Source organism: Geospiza fortis, unplaced genomic scaffold (assembly GCF_000277835.1).
Source record: "Geospiza fortis unplaced genomic scaffold, GeoFor_1.0 scaffold112, whole genome shotgun sequence".
In the NCBI taxonomy this organism is placed as follows: Eukaryota; Metazoa; Chordata; class Aves; order Passeriformes; family Thraupidae; genus Geospiza; species Geospiza fortis.
Window position 1 is genome coordinate 14,800,595 of NW_005054298.1, and position 23,323 is coordinate 14,823,917.

At 38.6% G+C, this 23,323-nt stretch overlaps 1 protein-coding gene across 3 annotated transcripts in view; it reads right to left on the reverse strand.

Moving 5' to 3' along the window:
• Positions 1 to 23,323, reverse strand: part of RBMS1 (RNA binding motif single stranded interacting protein 1) — a 139,925-nt gene that overhangs the window by 55,689 nt on the left and 60,913 nt on the right. For all 3 annotated transcript variants that reach the window (XM_005415811.2, XM_031058172.1, XM_005415812.3), the window contains exon 2: positions 8,564 to 8,739. In XM_005415811.2, the coding sequence (XP_005415868.2) occupies positions 8,564 to 8,739 (176 nt within the window). The remainder of the gene's footprint in view (positions 1 to 8,563; positions 8,740 to 23,323) is intronic.

The following is a 23,323-nucleotide window of genomic DNA, read 5'->3' on the forward strand; positions in this document are numbered from 1 at the left end:
CCAAAAAGCAGCACTAGGATTAGAAATATTAATAATGTGTAAAACCTAAGCCACAATGTTTTCCTAGGAACAAATACTGACTCAGACTCTGTCTGCTAAAGATAACATACAAAATTACACAACTGCACAGAATATGGAAAACAAGCATTTAAGAAGAGCACACATTTTAGGCTAACATATTTCAGTTAAGATGTCCAAAATGATCAGTTAATTAAATGCAATTTTTTATAACCAAAAGTGAAGTTACACACATTTTGGTGGGTAATTTTTCTCTTCTGGTAAAATAAGAGAAGAAATGGAAATGGAAGGTGCAGGACAGGAGTACAAATCAGAACATATTTCTTCCACTGCAATTGATCCTGTAAATGATTAACTCAACTCACACAGGTTATTTCAAGCAGAATATTTGTATTAGTAACAGTGTCAAAACAGACCCCAGATTGAAGCCTTTTCTTTTTGAGTTTTCACTTGTGTTTTTTTTTCTCTGTGTCCATGTATCATAACAATATCAACATCAACATTCAAATTAAAACTTGACTTATTTTCCAAGGTACAGCACATCTATCTACAAAGATCAGACACACAAATGCTAATTCTTCTCTCAGTAACCCTTTAATGATTTAATTTTCTACAGAGTTTGTCTGAACCTTGAGTAAGGCAACTGCTCAAATTGAACTGAGACAGCTAATATTTTCTGAATGTCAAAACAGGGTAAAATTTTAGGAGTTGGGGGAAAAAAAATGAGGTTCAAGTCTTAATATTCTGTGGAGGTTTTTTTAAAGATAAACACTGCTTTCTCTATTTCCGCAGTTACACATTTCATTGGAGGTAGCAAGATCTGAATTTAATTAATTAATTATATCCAACTAGTTTACCAATATTTGCTACTGCTTTCATTCTGCAGGTAAATATGAGTATTTATTATGTGGGTTGCAAAGTGTTAAAGGCTGTTGTTTGTCAACCCAAAATGTAGCTCAGCAATAATGTGGGTAAAAAAAAGGTTAAAAGGTTATAAAAAAAATGAGTGGCCTTTTAACACGTCAGTATCAGATGTCTCATTTTTTAATTTCAAGGATTTAGCATTAGAGAAATCAGAGCAAAGCAGAATGAACCTTTAGCAAACAAAGTCAAGACTTAACGAGATTTCTACAAGTTTTGTGATAACTGGGTATTGGACATTGGCTATAAGAACCTACTTGCAAATACTGATCCTGATTTCTACTCTGAATGGTTTCCTGAAGAAAAGGACAAGCTTGATGTAAGCACACTGAGGCCAAAACCAACTTGGGCTCTAAGCTGAGTCAATTCTGGACTGGTTTCTGACTAAGACGCCTGCCTAAGAGGTCTCTGACAGAAGGGGCAGTTTTTGGCATCATGGAACCCACTAAAAAGCCTGATTAGTACTTGTTAACATTTTTAGTAGTCCACTGGAATTAAACTATCCCCTTGAAAATGTTCTTGAATTACTGGTTATGCCAGTGAATAACTGCTGCTATCACTTCCCATCTGCATCAGGTCCCAGCCATTGTGGAGCTGGGGACTGGGACCCTGATCAAAGACATTCCAACAGCTGCCACTGGACATTTCTTTCCTGCAGTTCTGCAGTTGCATCTCTGCACAGCAAATATCCAGCCCTGCACTACCAAATCAGCTTTTTGTTTTCCAAGAAGAGATCTTCAGTGGTGGTAACTTTTACCAAATCTGTTTTCCTAGTGCTCCTTTCACAAGCAGCTGTGCCTGAAACATTCCTTCCACTCTCTTCTCCTCCCTCGCCCCCACTTCCTCAAGGAAATTCCATGGGATCACCATTCCTCTGGCCCCACACTGCAACAAAACTCTCATCTCCCAGGGGACAGAGTTTTGCAATCACTGGATCTCCACATCTGCGAGCACAGGGAAACACAGAGTTCCTTTGCAGTTCTGTATTTGGATTACTTGTTTTTTAAACAATGTGCTCAGGGGAACTGCTTTTGAGTCAGGCTAAACAAAATACAGACTTAGAAAAACTACAATCTTTGCTTAATAAAAAATGGAAAGAGAAAATTAAAACTATATTTGTTTTAAATTTGAGGCATGTCTTGTTTTAAATTTGAGGCATGTCAAGAGATTATCTGCATCTGGAAGATAGGACAACTTTTCTACTTTTCTCTCAACTACAATTTCCCTGAAAATAGCTATGGGTCCCTAATAACATTCAACATGAAAGCATTGCTGTGAAAAAAACATCCTAGAACTTCTCAGAGAGAATTACAGTGTAGATTTCACTTAATCACGAATGCAAAGCTGTCTGAATTTTATTTCTATCTAATTAAAGTCCAAATATTGAGAGGAAGATAGACAGTCTTCCTTCACATCATGCCAGGCTAGACACATCATGACATGACTGCTGAGATCTGTTGCTAAACAATAAAGGAAGTGACTATTTAAACCAAGCATCACATCTCCAGGCCAATCACAGTTCCCATGGCATACCAAGCAAATGCCTTGCTACATGTGGCAGTCAAGCCCTGGCAAAAAGGAGCATTTCAGCCTCCATATCAGGCCTACATCTCTCTGGTGCATCTGGCAAAAGGAACATACAATAACAAATTCTATTTCTTTTCAGCTGTAGAATTGGGATACATATTTTTGACAGGAACCTCACCAGCTCAGACAGAAGCCAGCAGAGCCAGTTTGCACACCACAGTGGCAGGCCACTCCTCCTCTGACAGTCTGTCTGGTTGAGAAACTGGGTGCATCAGCTGGGCAGAACACAGTGAGATTAGCTAAATCTGGTCCCAGGGTTCCTGTGGCTGTTTCTCTACTGTGTTCCATACCACTGTACAGGTAACAGCACTGGCACAATCAATGAATGCATCCAGGGAGCACATCTTCACCATCCTTGGGGGGTATGTTTGCTCTGAAGAGCAAAACTGAGTGAAAAGTGCAGTTAAAGAAAACCTACTGCAGGTAACATAAACCCCAAACCATGCCACATTCCTCAGACAGGGAATAAAGGTAAAACATGATGCTGGTATTATACAACCAAGCTGAGCAGTACAAATCACATACTGCTCAATCACTAAGGAATCTCTCTCCTCCTAGAACCAAATATTATTTTGTAAACCTGGTGTTATTTATTCAGATGTGTATGAAATCATACTGTTTCTAAAAATGCACACATAACTGAAAAAAAGAAATTTGCAGACAGCTTCTTTCTACCCTAAAAAGGGCTCCTGCTACAAAATAATCAGTATTAATACTGTTCTCAAAGGGAACAGTTTCAGACACACTGATGTATCACATTTAATTATATGACATGAAGTCATATTCCACATAATTATGAATGCAATACCTCACTGCAGCCAGCAAGCCATGAAAGAAAAATGCAAGAAAAATGGAGAAAAAAGGAAAAAGGAATAAAGAAAAAATACTTTAAAGATAATTGGAGAAGTTGTCTTTGAAAACTTCCATTCCACTTCCACTTAGCCACTTAGGGGTTGTTCATGTGCTATAACTATTTCTAACCAGCAATGACCTGCCCAGATCACACTCCCAAGGAGTTAAAGACAAGCGATGTTCAGACTATTTTCTAAAGTCCAGCATTTTTTTTTTCTAATGAGACATGCTGAGTAAAATGAACAAATTTCTTGATCTTAAGTGACCACAGCGGTGCCAGCTCCTTGCTACAGTAAATGTCTGAGCTCCAGTTCACCTCTTTTCAGTCCTAAGTACGTTTGAAGGAGATGAGAAATGGCAACATGGGAGAGGTCACAATTACACAGCAAAGAACATAGAAACATTAATATGTTAATGAACGTCACATGACAATGAACATATGTCTTGTATTGAGAACAGGGAATTGAAACAACTTTCAAGTTATCTTGCCTCAAAACAGGGAAACATTGGAGTATATAACTAAGTATGTTTTGGAAACAAAGCTGTATATCACATCTGGGTCATATGCTTCAACAAAACCATTAGCCTGCCAGTTTTAGCTATGCCTGTGTTCATGATGCTGAGTATTTAGCAAGGAACCTTTAAATTACTCTCTCAGCAAGACAGGTGATTTCAGAATGCACATATGCAAAGGCAGCCACTGCAAGGTTCTGTTTCTGTGTGCAAACCATCCTGGCACAGAACAATGGCCTGCTGTGGTAATTCTATATTTTGCTATCTTAAAGCAGCTGCTTTCCTGAATGTAATCCCATTAAAAACCCACAATATGACCCTACAGTGATAACTTAAGGGGGAAGGCCAACTAAGTGAAACTATCCAGAGGAAAAAGCGATTTCAAAAATATCATATAGACTACAAACAGCTTGATACAAGCAGCAGAGTGTGAGAAAACAGCCTGGAAAGGAAAATACCAAAGGGTGGGCTGACCAAATGATTTATGCTGAACTGAACAGAGGAGACTTAGGTTAAGCCTCAAAGCTTGAAATCTCACCCAGGGACTGGGGATTGTCAGGAGGATGAAGGGTCTGCTGCATCATCCTCATTTAATGATGTACATTTCACAAAAGGAGGTTTTTGAAGAAACAGCATTACACAGACACAATGCTGCTGCAGGCCAGCAAGTAAATCATAAGCTAGACAGTGGAAAGTACAGGGCTTTGGAACCATGTGGCTTCAGCATAAATGTCATCCTCAGCAAAGCACAGTGCTTAGTGAGAGTCTGGAAAGCACCTAGAAAACATGTCAAAGCAAGTTACAAACTCCTGGCTGAATCTGCTAAGGCCCAATCACGTAAGTCCCTAATCAGATAAGCAGGCTCAACAATTTCAGTGAATAACTGGAATGGATTTAATCTTGTATTTTCAGATCCAGATATTCAATAAATTAAAAGAAATTACTAAAGAGTCACCAAATAGGAAAGTATAGCTAAAGCCTAAATAATATATTCAAAACCCCTCTGAAGAGCTGAAGAAAGCATATCAAGTACTGATATCCACACTAGGAGAAGGGATTGCAATTAGGCATGGCTGAAGTAAACACTGCTTCAGCAACCCTGTCAAACCAGCTCTTCATGGCAGAGGCTTGCTCACTGCAGCAGATCCCATGCAATGGCACTATATGGTTGTGAAAAGAAACCACACAGCAGAGTCAGGCAGCTTCCTGCAGACGTTCCCAAACCTCACTGGCTCCTGTCCTCTGTTCCTGTCTTATTTAGCTGATTGCTCCTGTCCAGCCTCCCACAGAAAAGACAGGACCTGTGGGCCACTGCATTGATTGCTTTGCCTACTCCCACATCCCTGATGGGAAGCTCTTATGGCCAGGACTGAGTCACATCATGTCCCCCCGACACTCCTCTGGTTCTGGGCTGACTGTTATGACATCCTTGTGACAAACAATACCTACTTTAGTCCTCCCCACACTTCTGCCTCTGGCACAACTGATATGAAGAAATTTTGTTTCTCAATGCAGAACTGGAGTAGCAGGCTCAAGTTTGAATGAACTATTCAGAAACATGGCAGCTTCATTTCCCACACAAAAGCCAGAAATATGCTCTGAAAAACAGCCATGCTCCCAAGCCCTCACAACAAAAACATAATGTGCTCTTTTCAACCAGGAAAAGAGGAAAAGAGCTTCACCTGATAGAAAAACAGAAATGACCAATCAGTTGAAGGTGGAGACAGATTTGTAGACATGTATACTGGCAAATTGTGCTCTTGCCAGGAAAATACTTTTCCACAAAGCTGGTGAACGTTTGCTCACTGTGTTCATAAATACTGCACAGCTGTGCTACAACAGGACAGCAAGCCCAATACTTCCATAATTGATAAGGGGTTTTTCTAAAGAATTAAACAAAGTAAAAACATGGCCAAAATTAGCACTGCTGTCATGACAATAACTAATGCAAATCCTGACTAAATCAAATAAAACTCACAGTATAACGATCCCCCACACAAGAATTCTGTAGATTATTCGAGCTTGTATTCTGAGGGATTCTGTCAAAAGCAATCTTTCTCTACCATAACCATCATTGAAAATAACTTTTCACTAGACCATATATGATACAAGTCCATGATGATCAGAAGGAAAAATCTCTGCAGATGGGATGTTTCTGGTACTTGCAGTGACATTGATGTTTTCCAACCATTATTTCCTCAACCGACATGTGTTTCTCTGTCTTGTCTGACATCAGCCAAAAGACACAAAACAAGCCAGTGACCTTTTTATGTACATCCACCAAAAGCTGCTTATTGCCAACTAGCAACATCACTCCTACAAAATGCAGAGCAACCTTTCTATCTATTGCTAGCACCAAGCACTGCAGTGGACACCCTCTTAGGATACCAAGACCCACTTTATACGGAGAAAAGGAGCTAAAATTACTCTAAAAGCCTCTCAGTAAAATCTTGGGAATTTGGAAAGAGACAAAAAAATATTTCAGAGACCTGGAGTAAACAACAGTCTCTTCATTGACTTCTGTGTGTCCAAGATTCTATTCTCCATTTATTTGGTATTATCTCAGCTTAAAAAATGAACATGGCAGGTTCACTTTGAAGAATATCTTGCCTTCTACATCCTAGAAGTTTAGGCAGATTTACAAGAAGGAAAAGGTTTGCATCTGAAACTTCCCATGGTCTACAAAAGTGGATTACTGAGCTTCGGTGATCAGGGAGAGAGCTGCCATTTCTATCTTACTGCCAAATCCAGTTAGTTGCTCAGGGATTATGTTGTCCTACCTAAAGTTTCTGGACATCTCACTTGCTTCCTCAGCAGAAATGGAGAATGGAGACAATCTCCTTTCCTCTTAGGTAAAATCCTTAGGAGGGAAATATCTCACAGGAATAAATGTCATAACCTTCCATGTCTGTAGATTCACATCAGAATTGATTTAACAAGTTCATGGCTGAGGTTTTTGTCTGTTCTTTATTTATACATTTCATACTATTCCAACTACAGTTATATATTGAACAGCAACAAGAAAATTGGAATCTTTGGTTATTTAAGAGGAAGGGGACCAGTTACAGCAATTTTTTAAATTAAAAATATTTTTTTCTAGGCTGTTCATGCATCAATGACATCTGAGACTGTGCAAACCAAAATGTCTTCAGAAAGAGATTAAGGAGCTATAGTAACCACTGCACAAATAGTAGCTGCTGGGGTGGTTCCAGTGCAAAATAGCCTCACAGCTCTGTCCTAACATAACATGAGTGTACAGGCCAAGGTTTCTTCATCAGTCCAAAAGACAAAAACGGGAAGGAAAAATCTGCTTCTGTAAAACATGCATTTGCAACTAAAATTCAAGTTACAAGAGGTCATTGTCACATAGGGAGTTGTAAAGATGCTGAATTTATCAACAAGCCTTTTCAAAGATTGATTATCTATTCTCTTCTCTGCAAAACACAAGGATTTCATTTGCTATTGGAGAAATAAGCAAATAGATTTTTTTTTCTTTAAAGATCTGAGAGCAAGCTATTTGTATTATAATACTAAGATGACTTCTATGTGACTACTACTCTGAAATTCTGATTTTTTTAAAATTAAAAAAAGAAAATCTCCTCTATAAATTAGGTATCAGATTTTTTTGCAACATACAAAACCAAAGGTACTTCACATAAGCTTGGATCCAAATTTTACAGGTTTTGCTATCAATTTTTCTTATTTGTGTTGTGCTCTATTTTTGTATACGTCTATTTACTTATCTGCAAAATGGAACACAAAATTATTTTTTAAATTTCAGCAGTAGTATTAAATTCAAATCTTAATAATTCTTCATCCAAAATAGACAGATTTGGATGTTTACCTACATGTAGTATTGAAAATTTAGCTGAGTACTTTTGATTTCAAAATAATCCAGACAGTGCACTATGAATTGCAGAAGTACTAAGACATTTTAAAAATCCAGTAAACCATTTAAGGCAGGTGATTTTAAACAGTGTATAAAACAACCCAACTGCACAGTCTTTTGAGACATAACCCATATTTGAAAGTAAGAGGCATGTGCTGCTGTAAAAATTCAAAAACAGAACAAATAACTCTCTTAAGCAAAAAAAATCTTAGGTTAACAACATTGCCTAAAAACCCTCTGCTAAACCAAGTCTACCCAGAACTTCAGCCACTAGACAGGATTCTTACATGGACCAACTATTTCTAATCTTAAAAATAATTGTGCAGAAAAGTACAGCCATAAATTAGTCTGAAACTAGGATATGCCTTCAAATGCACATTGTAGTTTACAGTGATTCAGAACAATTACTCAAGTGTGTATCAACAAATTATCTTAGCAGTGAACAGAAGAGACTCTCTATGCAGGTTCTCAATAGCAAGTTTCATGTTTAGGTATTAATTTAATCTGTGATTTCAACAGCACAACGGGTAATCACAGCTTTTACAAAAGCACTTGGTTGCTTCAGTTCACCACTGTATTCTCACTTTCTTTGCTTCTCCAAAGCATCAAACAATCTTTCTTTCTGATTGCCAACAAAGTTGAAACCAGCCACCATATCACAGCATGAAGCTGCTTGTTTAAGTATCTGGTTTTCTTCCCTCATAATCCAAACACTCATCTTGGGTACCTACTGCAAGCTTTTAAGGTATGACATTATAATTTACATTTAAACGTAGTACTTACGGTTGGCATAGTTTTACCAGGTCCTGATCAGTGGTGTTTGGAGGCAGTGCTCTGATGTAAAGGTTAGTTTTACTTAATTGATCCCATCCTGAGTTGCTGCTGCTACTACTGTTGTTATTACTGCTGGTGGTGCTGGGACTAGGAGGAGCCATTGGGTGGGCTGGTACAATGGACTGCTGCAAAGGAAAAAGCAGGTTAGAGTAAAGTACAGGTAGCAATCACAGCATGCACATCAGCTCATCTACAGCAGCCTGCTTACCATGTGGAGCACTTTGTTCAACCTGTTCCTAATTACCCACGGATTTTAAATACAACTGCTTTCACACCACACTTGGGACAGGATTCACAGGCACATCCTAATATCTCCAACCACCACTTGATGCATGACACAGGGTCAAATTATATATAACCTCCACTGAATATTACTCAAAGGATTTTATCGCTCTTCATTGTGTCATCTCATGTGAAAATGAAATAGGAACTATTGTTCCTCTAGGTTCCAGCAGGTACAAAGTTTACATCACTATGACTTTCACATGTCAAATTGTGGCAGACACAAAGACCATGCTCCTTACTTAATCTATCAAAAAATACAAAAACAATTAGAAGCCTCTTTTCTATCTCTTCTGGATTTTAGTACATCACACAGTATTGCTATTATTTTTTCATGGATAGAGAAGGAGCACAAATAGCTTAAGGAAAATATTTTAAATGAATGGTGTGCCTTGGGAGAACTTTCATACTGCTGTCTATCTCCATATTTGTGGATTAATTCACAATTATGAAGAAAAAGGCTCTATATAATGGTAAAAAATTCAAGTTTCGAAAGGAGAAAAGCACAGAAGCACTTCTACCTACTCCTCAAGATATCTAACCCTATTGCTCTTGCAATCAGACCCCAATGGAACATAAAAACATCCTAGAGGAAATCTACAGCAGAGAAATCATTTGCATTAACAGAAGTACAGCAGGGCACTGTACAAAAAGTACTATGAACCTGCCTGTGGTGTTGTAAGAGAGGAATGCTTTAAAAAATATACTAGAGAACTGAAGTTGCCTGTAAACATCTTGTGACTCCATGGTTTTCACTGACAAAGTGGCTGCACGTGGCTCCTTTCCTGCAAAGGCCTGAGGTTCCACCACAAACTCATAGCAAAGAACTGCCCCGTGAATACAGAGGAAAGGCACAGGAGGGGGAAAAAATAAAATGGAATATAAAGTGAGATGTCAATGTAGACTCACTTGCTCCCACCCTAGTGCCACCCTCTTCCTTGGATTAGTACAAACTGTTGTATGGCCACAAACTGAAGACAAAAATTATCTTCCCTGATCTGGTACACCACATGTGGGCTTTGCACTATGCAAAAGCTTTGGCTGTCACATGGCAGGGAGCAGGAATGTGAAGGCAGAGAGGAAAGGATTAGAGTTCACCTCTGTTTAGAGCACTCATGAAACTACACACAAGAAAAGCGAAACTATTTTGGACATAACCTCAAGAAATTGGAATGGAAGTGTGAGTGGGAGAAAAGTACAAAGGCATGCCTTATATATCAGATACTTTATGGTAATTATGTGTTTCTTTTTTGTGTTTCCCTAGGAAGGTTTTGAAATCTTCCAATTTGGCATGTTGCAAAGTTTATTATGCAGCTATAATGGCCTGGAACAGCCAACTGCAAAACTTGCTATAAAATCAACATTGATAAGCAGTAACAGTGTTGCTGCCCAATTTAATTGAACTGAAAATTACAAAAAAGAATGAAATACATTCCTGATCATTTAGCATTTCAAAACTAAGTATCAATATTTCATTGCCATAGGGTTAGAGATTTTTGTTGTTTTTCATATAGATTTTTAGAAACATCAAATCTCGTCCAAAATATTTATATTTGGAATTGAAGCACTGATCTAGAATTTCTTCCAGGGAAAAAGATTAAATGCTCCCTTCCAAGTTTGCAATGGAAACACTGACGGATTTTAACAATAGCAGCACAAGTCAGTCTGTCAGATCACTCTTCTTCCAGTAATGCCAGGCAATTATTCTTAGGGTTACAAGCAATGCAGAATGACAGAGCAACTAGTTTCAAAACATTTTCACAACAGAACAAACTTAGTCTGGCACAGTGAAATTCTCTTCAAAAAGCCTTCAGTGAAGTTCTCAAAATGCAAACAGTGATCAAATGCAAAACTGCTCTGTTTACGGTTTCAAAATGTGCACGTACAGCTGCCAGAAAACTCAACATACACATACCTGTCTTCATCTAAACTGGTTTATTTCTAAATCACAATGAAAGGCTAAGAGCCTCTATTCAGTTTTTCCGTATCTTTGGTTTGGTTTTGCTTTTATTTCTTACAGTGTTTTTGCCTTAAAATTTTTGTTTTTCTATGTTATGAAGAACCGGAGTTTTGTAAAATCTTGTCACCAGCTGGCCAAAGGCAAGAGAGGAAAATGTGTGTCTGTGTGTAGAGAGAGCAGGAATCCTAATTCTGTCTGTCTGTAAAACATAAACACTCCATTCTGAGAAATTTAAACTTCTATTTAAACATGAAGATGTTCTAGTGCCAGTGGTCACATTCAAACATGATGGGAATGTAAATGGGACTATAGTTGTCTTCCTAAGTTTACAGACAGAAGGTTTTTCAGTGCTTCCAGAGAGACTCATACCTTCACAAGCCTTAAAAGCTTTACAAAACACATGTGCTGGGTGTCCTGCAGGTCTCAAATCCTGCAACTCAACGACAGCCAGCCATTAAAGGGACAGTGACATCTTAAAGCCATACAACTAAAACACGTTTTTTACATTAAAACTTTAATTTTAAAATCTGAATCACTTTTTCCGCTCTGTTCTTCATCGACGACTACTTATAAAAACTAAATTATAGAGGTCCCTCTGTTGTTCAAAGGGGCCTTTTTTTCCAGTTCTCTTGCTGCAAAGGGTTGGTTGGCAGCGCAGCCGCGACACTGGGACCGCGCTGGCGGAGCCTCCTACGCTGCCAGCGCGGGCCAGGAGCAGAGTTTGTCTGCTGGCTGAGTTGCATCACCTCCCCAAACAACATCAGTCAAGCCGATAAAAGCTCTCTTCTGCCTGCACAGCTGCATCCACACCTGGGCTTTCGCCAACATATTGATGTCAGCGGGGATGTATGATTTTTTTCCACACCCCTGGCTGATACATAGTGCTTTGCTGGCAAGACATTCTGCAGTGGAGACCTGGCCAAAGTTTGGGGTTGTTTGTTTAGAAACAGCTTTCACAAATCTTATCTGAGTGCTCAGCCTAAAACCTGAAATCAAATTTGAAAAGTTTTGGTTTACAAACTGTAGTTTCTGGTAAAAATTCATATCAAAAGCTGTTCTTAAGGTTTTACTATATGGACCTTGCAATAATTTGCAATATTGCAACATAAACAAAAATACATTTATTAATTTTTCTTCATAATCATTGCATCTTAAAATGTAGAACTCAAGAACAGGAGGAATAAATGTAAGAAACAGAACATTATTTCTTGTGGCAATATTCCTTTTCACAAGAAATACCATTGTCACACTGGTTTGCCATTTCCTCCTCAGTTTTCACTCCAAAAGGTAATTAGTGATCGTTCTTTTTACACAGAGTTTCCTTCCTGTCATCTTCAACAAACATCTAAGCAAAAAAGGCCAGCGACAGAAAAATCAGCACAGCTGCTCTATGATCTCCCCAGCCCATTCTGGAGCCAGCTGTGAGGAGCCTGCTCTCTGAGAGACCTTCCCTCCAGCCCTCCACAGCAATGGGAAAACCACAGGTACTTATCAGGAAAATGAAAAGCTCAGTGACTGAACCGTCCCCATGAAGTGCCTTAAAACAAGGAGAATTGTTTGCCTGTGTTTCATTCTCAATATAAACCCCAAATGGGAATAGCTGCAAGTACTGAAAACCAGCTGGAGAATATACTCATCTTGTATGACCTATTCCTGTCTTTCTTATAAACCACTCTATGCTTAAGGGCTGCAAATAAGTCAGAGCAGAATTTTGTCTACCTAGGAACTGAAGAATCTCTTTGCTGTCAACAGATTAAAAAAAAGGACACCAAACCAAAATGGAATAACCCCAAGAAATTCCTTTGATCTGGGGGTTGGGAGATACTGATCCCTGCTGCCTTCAGACTACAGAATCCCAAGAGGATTTCAATGAGCAGAAGATAACTTGGACAATGACTGTCCCAAAACAGATTATGATCACTACAGTAGAACTCCATTTAAGTCTTTAACTTTGTGCAATAAAATATGCATATAAAGTTATATAACATGCTAGCATTTAATTATGAGTTTAATCATTCAGCCAAAATTCCTAATGGGAAAAGTACCATGACTTCTAACAACAAAGTTCCCACACATCTACTCTAAATTCAAACCATAAATTGCAGCATACATTAACTATCAGATTTAGCCAGAATTGCTACTTGGATCATCTCACAGTATCAAAATCTCATCAGCAGTGTTTCCCTAGCCTTGCTCAGGTAACTAAGCTACAAGCACCTGCTTACCCAGCCTGACTTTGCCTAACCTCCCTGATTTTGAAAGCAGCACCTTCAGTAATTGGCACTGATATAAAAATTACCATACATTTTCTGTGGATGTGTGCAACAGTGAGAAAAAGTATTAAATCTGCATTTATTTTTTTTGTTAAATTGGGCCTTGCTTGTTTATTTATTAATCTATCTAACACTTTAGGTCAGAGAGAGCTTTACATGTACAATGAAAGCACGGGCTCAGGAGAATAGAAGATGCCATACCTATTGAAGCAAGACACTACAACACTATGTGCATAGCTTAGGAAATAGGAACTCATTTGGAATTAAATTGTGCCCCTAGCAGAAAGAAGAACTCCAAGCGTTTAACAGAAATGAGTGTTCATGGATGAAGACAGTTGCTTTATTACCTTTCTTTAAATAAGGAAACATTAAACCTTGATCACTTATTCTAAGCCAGCAAAGTGACAGCTGCAGCGGAGATGCCATTTTGAGTGTCCTGCACTATTCTGCTTCATGTTTTTCCTCATCATGTCTGAAACATTACAGCAAGCAAAACTGAATTTCTGGAGACCTCTCCAAGTTCAATTCTCAGTGGACATGAGTCAACCAGTGGAAACTGAAAGCTTTGCTCCTGCTTTGCTCACATCTCCTGCCTTAGGGTAGCTTCTCCAATTGCTCTTCTTTAGTCTGTAAGCACTTGTCACAGGAAGATTCAATAACCAAATCGAAGCATTTTCAGCATGACACCTGTATAAAGAGTATCTCAGAAGCTCCAGACTTCTGTTGAAAATCTCCTCAGGCAGGAAAACCCTGACACCTGCTCCCTTTTTCTCCTTTAAACCACCAACCTTAACTTCTCCTTGCATGGGTAAAAAACACGATCTCATAGTGACACTGTAAGAGTCAACAGGACTATTCCAGAAAGGGCTAGTGAACTGCACAAGGCAGAAACTATGGATATTGTGGTTTGTGATCAGAGTTATTTGCATACCCAGGATGCAAGCCTGTTCCATCTTTCTTTAGGTGTTAGTGGTTCAGCCACACGGAGCAGAAACAACTACTGAGAAGATGTGGGACCCTGAGGGTGGATGCTGGCATTGGGCAAAGACTCTGCCTGTTACAAAACATCACAGGCAGACCAGGAGCACCTGGAGATGCAGCCCTGTGTTTCTCCCAAAAACCCCGCTCTAAATGTTCCATATCTTGGTAGGAAAGAACTATGCCCAGAATACTACAGCTGGGATTACAGCGATGATGGACTGCAATAAATAGGATGAAAATTAAGTAATCAAGGAAAAAAAATATCACACTGAAAAGGGAAGCCCTTGCCTTAATAGACAAGTTTTAACAGGAGCTTTACAAGATAAAAAATATAGGGTTATGCCTTTTTTCTTGCCTGTATTTTACAGCCAAGTCCTATGAAAACTGTTTTTCTAAATACAGATAAGTCTTTTTCATACTAAAAGGAAACAAAACTGTAGGTGGATATCATCACGCATCTATGAAGATAGTAATACAAAAAAAGATATTTTCACTCTGATATTTGTTTTTAGTTAACACTCTCTTTCTTCTTTGTTGTACTTCAACTAATTTGAACCAATTTGCCAGTAAGAAAAATGTTTCTGGCAAAATCCAGGGAAGCAGTTAATACATTTTTCTGAGCCATATGAAGAAGCCCTTCCCTGAAATACAGAAATGCATGAATGAGTAGGTACTTCTCACAGCTTCCTTTTTAAAATACCTTTATGAAGAGTGGCTCTACCAGCAATGAAACAAGACAAAGTCTAGCACAAACCCCCAGTCATGACTCAGATGCTCCTAACAATTTCACTTCCAGACTCACCTGATTACAACCAAGCTCATTCCCCACTGAGCTGTTTTGCTTCCTTTCCTCAGATCTTATGGCAACATAGCAGGACTGAACCTGTTCTCACCAGAAAGCAACAACTACTAAAACCAGAAAGTATTGAAGTAAATCATTCCAGCTTCTTATAAAATGTCACATTTTCATATTTTGACAGGAAATTGAGCCAGTATTATTTAAATTACACATTTAAAGCTTAATGCAACAGCAATCTTCTGCTAGCAATGAAAGTAAGCTCAAAAATCTATCCATATCTTTTCTATGAAGACACTTGAAGAAGTGTGAGCATAATCCTGGCCACACTGATGTATATGAGAAAACCCACACTGATGCTTTGAACAGATTTTTTTCTCCAAGAATAGGGTGTGGAGAATTTTTTATTGTTTATTTTTTATTTTATTTTTTATTGAATATTATTTATTTTTTATTGTTATTCCTCAAGAAAAAAGCTTTCTTACTTGGGGTTGGCAGGCAAGATGGTAACAATAAAGCAAGTAATGAGCACAAGAAACTCCTTCTGGTTCAGGGAGATCTTCTAGAGTCTCAGATATAAATGAAAAAGCTTCAAAGTTCCCAGGAACTCACTCAATCCATTGACTCTAACCCTTGTCAGGGATTTTTTGGTGCTCCACTAATTGATTCCCCTAGTTCAGAGACAAATAAAAAGTGCAGAATACACAAACCTAGGTCACACTGCAGCACAAAAGCTATCCCAAAGGAGAGCAAGGGGAGTGCTCAACTGGGCCACATCCTGTTCCTTTCCAGATGTCATGAACCCTCCCTTTCCCCTTCCACCTGCTCATCCTGAATCACAGCATCTGTCTTCCCTCTCAGTTTTATACCTGGATTTCCTGGACAATCCCCTGAAACAATACCTTGGTGCTGTGCCCTAGCCATGACAGAATTATAGACACATATAAAGCAAAAGACTTAAGTTTCTGAAATATGAACAAGCTGCAATCCAACAGCTAGGCCACATTTAAAGAATCTGAAAAGAAAGTCAAGATGCTGAAGTACTCAAAGAAAGAGAGCATGGTACTAAGATCTACCAGACAGACAAAAAAGCATGTATATATTTTTGTGGTTAGCCCTTCACTGAGCAGTAGACACAAAAGAATTCACTGCCAACTCCCTTCTTGATTCTAGTACATACACAGGCCTATTTTCTTCAGTGAAACCAGCCAAGGCTTTTGCTCAGAAAGCACCAGAAATACTGATCCAGAAAGCACCAAGTACTGAATATCTAGACTATGTTGAAGTTTTTTGCTCCAGCCTGAGGATTCAAATTACAATTAAAAGAAAACACATCAATTTGAAGAGAGGTGTAACTTCCATACTGATGGCTTATGTAAGCACCTAAAAGGTAGCAAGTCCAATATGTGACACTCAATCCAAATAATACAAAATTCCTCCCTTGCATTACGCATCTCTTGGTACATGTTAATAGCAGGGTATAAAGTCTTACAATAAAATGTTCTCCACAACAGGAAACATTCAAGATACCCTTCATTGGAGAAATGCTTCACCTGAAACAGCAATTACTCCTGGGTCATGCAGTAGTTTAGACTAGAACACAGATGGTCACATCATAGCCTGCAAATCACATAGAGCTCAATGGCAGCTTCAGAGGACAGTACTCTTGGAATCAAAGTAAAACATTATTCAATAAGCTCTTCATAAGCATTGAGGTTCATAGTTGTCCCTTCACATTGTAAATAGGACTCTGCTTTAGCATGTATTAAACAGGAAACTCCTACTCACTACCACCATTTAAAAATCTCTTCAGATGTCAGCACACTAAGATCTGAAAATAAATAATATTATTCTCTGACTGCACTTACAGTGTAATGGAAGAAGTGGGACTTAAATGTATGGAAAATGAGAGACATGGCTTTATTCTAGACATTATTTGGCTCCCTTGTAGGAAAATACAAGAGAGCAGGTAACCATTTCTCTAAGTAAATCCCACAAAACTAAGCTTGGCAGTGAGACTCCTGCACCACATAAGGCAGTTACTTGTGTTCAGAGGACAGACTCTCATTAGAAGAATACTAATCTCCAGCTCTACTGCTGTTCAATTTCTTTGTCATTATCTGTTGTGAACTTTTACTTCCAGTGTCAACAAACAGGGCCATGGACAATTTTCAGTGTGATCAAAAATGTGCTGCTTTCAAGAGCTTCTGTTTGTGATGTTTAAAATGGATCCTTTTTATGGTTGTAGGTAGCTACATTTTTAATTTCATAAAGCAGTAAATATGCCATCTCTTAACTATTAGGGATGCCATCCATCACTGTATTTTGGAGGTTAATCCTGCTAAATCTGTATATCTCAAAACTGGTTAAAAAGTAGCAGAGTATATATACAGACATTTTGGCTTATCCAAGAACTGCCTGAATATCTGTATTACAAAAGCTGACAGTACAGCAAAAAAAAAACAAACAAAAAAGTATGTTAAGAATGTTTGGCCATTCTTTAGTTCTTTAAAATAATAGAGAAAGAAAAGCTTTTAAAAAAAAGTTTTAAACTCTGCACAGAAGTTTCTGAAGTATTATTTATTCTTCTTTAATATTGTATTAGAGTTTAGACTTCTGATAGATGCATGCAAGTATTGTCTCTTACTTAAAAAGCATCACAGATTTCATGATGCACAGAGGAGAATTTTGCAGCTTCTTAAAAATGTTTTTATACTTCTTTGTCTTTTTTATTATTTTCCAAACTGTTGGCTTTTCCCCCAAAAACTACAATGTCACCATTCTGCTCATCTGGCTATCCTATCCACCCTCCCCCCACAGACAGCAATTATAGGATAGGAATGGCACTGTATTGAAGATGCACGTCAAAAGAAGCATCTGCTTTTCTGGCAAACTCCACATTGTTGGTGGCATTGGAATTATTGCTATACTGTTTGTCACAGGGTTAGACCACAGATGGCTCTTTTGGCTCACATGGGATCCGCTATGTCATTTTCTGTTTATTCAAGTTAAATAAATTAAAGAACTTGTGCCTGACCATGCATGAGGGAGTCAATTCCTATCAAAATCCCTTTGTCTATGATTGTTGATTCCTTATGGGCAACATACTGCACCCAGCCTAGCAGCAGCACTGTTACTGTGAATCCCTCTGTTCTTTTCCAAAGAAGAGAATGTATGTTCCGCCTGGTAAGGCCATTACACAAGCATTTAATAGGTAGCCCAGTCTATTCCTGCAGCTTCTTTCGACAACATCGATGGAACAGATGAGGCAGCTGGCTCTGGCCCTTTCTTCTGCATTCCTAAATCCTCATCTCCCTGAGAGACCACACCCTCTTCACCACAGCCAGCATCTCTAGCTGTTGGAAAGGTGGCACATCAGACAAAACAAAGGGTAGAAAAAGCCACTTTTCTTTGACTTCATCATCAAGACTGAATCTTGATGCCCCCATGAAAAGGCTCTTCGAGCTGCACAATTCATCAAAGTACAGATCGCTTTAGATATTTTATCCTTCCTACTCACTTTGCAAATGTTTTTTCCTTTTCTGTCTCCAAGCCTAACTAACGTAATCAGGAAAGAACAAGCTAGTGTAGATACACTGCCTGAGTGCAACACAAAGGTTACTGTAATTTTGATACCAAGAAGGTCCAATTCTGCTGCTCAGCAGCTTGTTATGTGCCTATGTCAAGTAACATTTGAACCAAGATAAGTGAGAATAGCATCTTGCACCACTTTCCATGGGAATAAATAATTCCTCCATGAGCTGAAGAAAAGGAAAGCAGACTCAGAGCACCACTGTCCTTCCTAGTTACTCCACTGCAATTATTTCCATAGTTTTTCACAATATTTGCCATAGAATTGAGGTCAGCATGACCTGTGCTGGATTGAAAGTTCCATTCATCTGTTTGCTCCTCAATTCTGAAATTTCAAGATGTGTCCTTATGGTTTTTATGTTCTGCAATATGATAAAATGCAGCAGATACAAGTCATTATAATCAACACACTGAAACAGGACATGACAATATTGCTGGTAAAGGATTAAAGCTAGTCTCAGGTATAACTAGGAAAGTACATACCAAATTCAAGAAATACTAACAGTGTTAAATTCATCAGGCTTCATACCCCACTGCCTTTTACAGTCAAGAAAAAGGGAAGCATAAGATACTTTTACAATTATTTCAGCAAAGGATGAACTATCAACTAAACTTCAGCTAGAAGTTTGTGCTAATTTGTCATGGTATTTTGACAGTCATGGAGTCCATGTATGAGACTGTGTTGCTGCAAGTGGTGTATGCATACACACATTATATAGATATATTTCATATTTGTTATTTATATATTTATTATTATTTTTATAAATATAGTCTAACACTGAACTTGTAATTTGCTATGGGAGAGTGACCACACCCCCATAAATGTGATTCTCCTCCATGGGCAAAGCCACCAAACTAAACAGAAGCAGGCAAAACTACCAAACTGTACAGAAGCAGCCAGGTATTATTAAAATAGCAATACAGTTTTAAAGCATGAGCAAGATCAGTAGAAACTTTTTAAACCATCAAACTCATTATGTAAGGAGTTGTCACTTTTCAGCACTTGCACATATCGGCCTGGTTTCACTCTCATCCAGTGGTTCTGCATTCATGTGCACAAGCTGAAAATCTGTCCAGAAATTTTATGAAGTTCAACATTGCATAGAACTGACAGACCAGAAGACAGCAGTGTATAATGTTGGCAAAACTTCTCTACATAGGGCTTTTCTACAGAGCACCAGGGAGAAAACTCTGCTTGGGCTGCATGCTACAACATGCAAACCAATTTTCTTTGGACTGTAATGAGACTGCGTGTAGCATGTATGAGACTGCAAATGACATTCCCAAAGTCTTCTAAACGACTCCCAACACTCTACATGGTTTCCTAGAATGAAACACAGAAGCTCAAATCTCATTAGAAAAGAACTGGAGTTTAACTTCATTGCTTCTAAAACGTCTGCCTCCTGCATCATTTCTCACTTGGGATGGGAGCGTGGCCTGGCTGCAGCGCCTGCGGAGAGGGTGTGCCACAGCAGCAGTTTACCAAAGATTTTCATTAGTTCAACTGTATCAGTGCAGTAACACGCACAATGACACCTCCAGGACAGACAAGGTCTAATTTGTGCTCTCATGGAAGGCAATGAACACTGCAGTGCTGTATGTTTGCCTTATATCCAGCAAAAGTGATTAAAAATAAGAGCTGAGAAAAAGGTGTGTGCAGGCAGCACAGAGGACAGCATGCTACTTTTGAGATTTCTCAGAGGTGATCCTGCACCATTAGAGAGCCATCCTAAAGCCCACCACATCCAGTATTTTTGGCCAAATGTTCACTACAGCATATCCAGCATAGCTGACATTAAAAGTCCATTTTCTCCAGGTTTATGATGTAATACATTCACACACAGGATATCTTGTTCTTCAGGAAAAAAGGAGTGGTCTGTCATGCTTAGAACAATTTGTACAACTTTATCCTATGTAGCACATAGAAATTTACACCCATGAACAGGCACCACAGGACAAATTACAATCAGTTTAGCATGACAAAAGCAGCTATGTTTAGCTCTTGGGAAAGATGGAAACAAGAACAGCTCACCCAGCCAGGGAATGGTTCAGACAGATACCTAACACCACCTTTCCTAAAGCTGCTATTACTAAAGAAAATGCTGCTAAGATGGTACAGACAACTCAAGACGTTCCCAGTTGATCAGGAAACACTAGCAGCAGAAAACACAGCTTGACAAACAGCAAGAAATAGACAGTTTCTCTCATTTGTTACCCCTTTGCCCCTGAGAGTGTGTGTGTTCAAGTATACACAAAAAAAGCAGTTCTACATATATTATTTTGGATCTGTGTATCCCATGTATTGAAATCTTGAATTAAATTACAGGTTGTTTGAGCACTATGGATTAAGACATTACCATCTAATTTTTCTTTCTTCCACAAGCCTTTATGAGCTTCTATCTTGAAAACATCTGCTACAAAGAATACTAGGAAAATGTTGACATTTAGACAATTTTATCCTGGAAAAGGCAAGAAAGTAATAACTTTTGTCTTCAGATAACTCCAAAATCCTAACCTACTTGGTTAGGATTGGTTTAGCTTGGTTTAGCTTCCTAGAAGTTAGAGGGAAGCATTTTCTGCTGACATTTCCCTTCAGTACATCCTTTTTGTTTCCCAGTACTCAGTGGCTGCGCCCTCTTGACACATTTTTCTCTCTCTCGATAGACAATTTTTATGCACAAGAGCGAAAAAGGAGCATTGCTTCCTTTTTTTAAGGAGAATTTTAGATTTTACAGTAATACAAAAATCACTTGTTTCATTACCAGAATGCCTAATGAAGTAATAATCACTTTCCCAGCATGATTTCAGGGAACTGGGACTAGGATACTCCAGAGCACAATGCTTAGTATAGTACAAATACTATTTAATCCCATTCAACTTGGATCAAGCAGGGTTTGGTAGCATTTGCTCACCATCAGTCTCAACAGATCCAGGCTATTTCTAGCAAAACCATTCTGTTGTTTAATGAAAGCCAGTTTGGGCATCCATGGCCTAGAGAAGCTGATTTTAGCCCTGTTTAAAGCACAAAGCTGCTGAACATTCAAGACAATCTATGGGTGAACTCTTTTGAATTTTAAGCCCTAGAAAACAGGAGTATGACACATTTAAATTAGAAGTAGCAGCAGTAGTAAGAGAATCTAACCAATTAGTAAATGCAATGCTCTTTATGCAAACTTATGAAAAATGTAAATATTTTCCTAAATGCAAGTGATCAAGGGTGTACAGATGAGAAGGAGCTCTTTCATACATTAAGGCAATTCACTACAACACTGTGAATACAGCAAATCTGGGGACTTGATGATACAGCAAGGAGTTTGCTAAAATCAGCATTGGAAAATCCAGCACATGAGCCTACTTTTATAGATCGCAGTCTGCTTCTCCTTACAAATAAGGAAAATGGTATTCCTTCAGTAGGATGAAATTCTCAAAGTTGTAAAGGTAGGCCTTTAATTAAAACTGAAGATTCATCCATGAAAATAAGAGGAAGATTTCCAAGGGCAGGTAATTTCTGGTGGAGTTTCCCAGTAGATGTCTAGCTGCACATTAGGAATTATTTGGTACCTCTGGCTACCTGAGCCTTACAAGAAAGGTAACAAGCAGCATGCACAAACTGGTCTGCTAAAAGTAAGTGAAATCCCCTGTACATACTACAGGCAGCAATGCTGCTCTGGCCTTAGGGTCAGATTTTCCTTACAGCCTTATCTGAAACAAACCCAAGTCGGTCTTTTCTCATTCTTTAAAGGATGGTGCTTTGATAGATGCTTATCACTTATTAGATCCAATACTTTCTGACTGCTGACTTTTTACAAATGACAGTCTTCTCCAAAATCCTTGCACATGCAATTCAAAAAAATCTAATGCTATATTACTTTATTGTTTCCTGTTCTTCTTGATAGCTGTAATTTATATTGAATCATACAAACAGAAGTTGTTACAAGTCACTTCCACAGCCCTCATCATTTTTTCTCACATATTGTCTTCTAGTTTAAAATTTCACTCTTGATTTGAACCGAGACAAAACTTTTTTTCTTTTGCAAACTACTGTTCTAACTCATGCAGTTTTTTTAACTCAGATATTGAATTCTGAGAGAAAAGTGATTTTAAATGGTTAAGAATATCATTCAGATGCCAGAAAATCAAGCCATATGATAGGATGTATTCTAAAATTAAATTGTTTGTGACTTCACAGTGAATGATAATGAATAATCCCTTTTACACCCAGAAACTTAGTTCTGAAGATCAGTTACAAAGATTTAGCAGCTGTATGCTAAGCAAATGTGGGATGCCATTCCTTGGTGCATCCAAATAGCTGCTGGGGAAATGTCTGACTGCACAATGAATCATTGTCAATTCTGAAATGAAAAACACAAGAATTAGATAACACCTAGGAAAGCTTCCAGACATTCTACTAATACATCATTAATAATCTATGAGAAATTCAACTGCCAGGCAGAACTGGTCGTGGCAGCGCAGGCAGCAGTCTGACTCATGCGTGTGAGCGGCTACAGCTACAAGCAGAGATGATCCAAGGAGTGCTCCAGCGGCCACCAAAGGGTTCAGAAGCCCCTGCAGCCAGCAGGCCACAATCAGCAAGCTGGCACAACAACTGCAGCACCTGTGGGAGACAGCCTCCACCCCTGGGTGGTGAAGGGACGCATGGCTTGAACCATGTCTGGTGCTATGTATGGATAGATGACAAACACTAGTCAGGAATAAGCCGGTTCATTTGGGCACAGAGCCCAACTCATCCATAGTTCTAATAGTCAGGCTCTTATCCTTGGTACAAGAATTCAGCTGAGGAATCATACCTCTGAACACACCAGAAA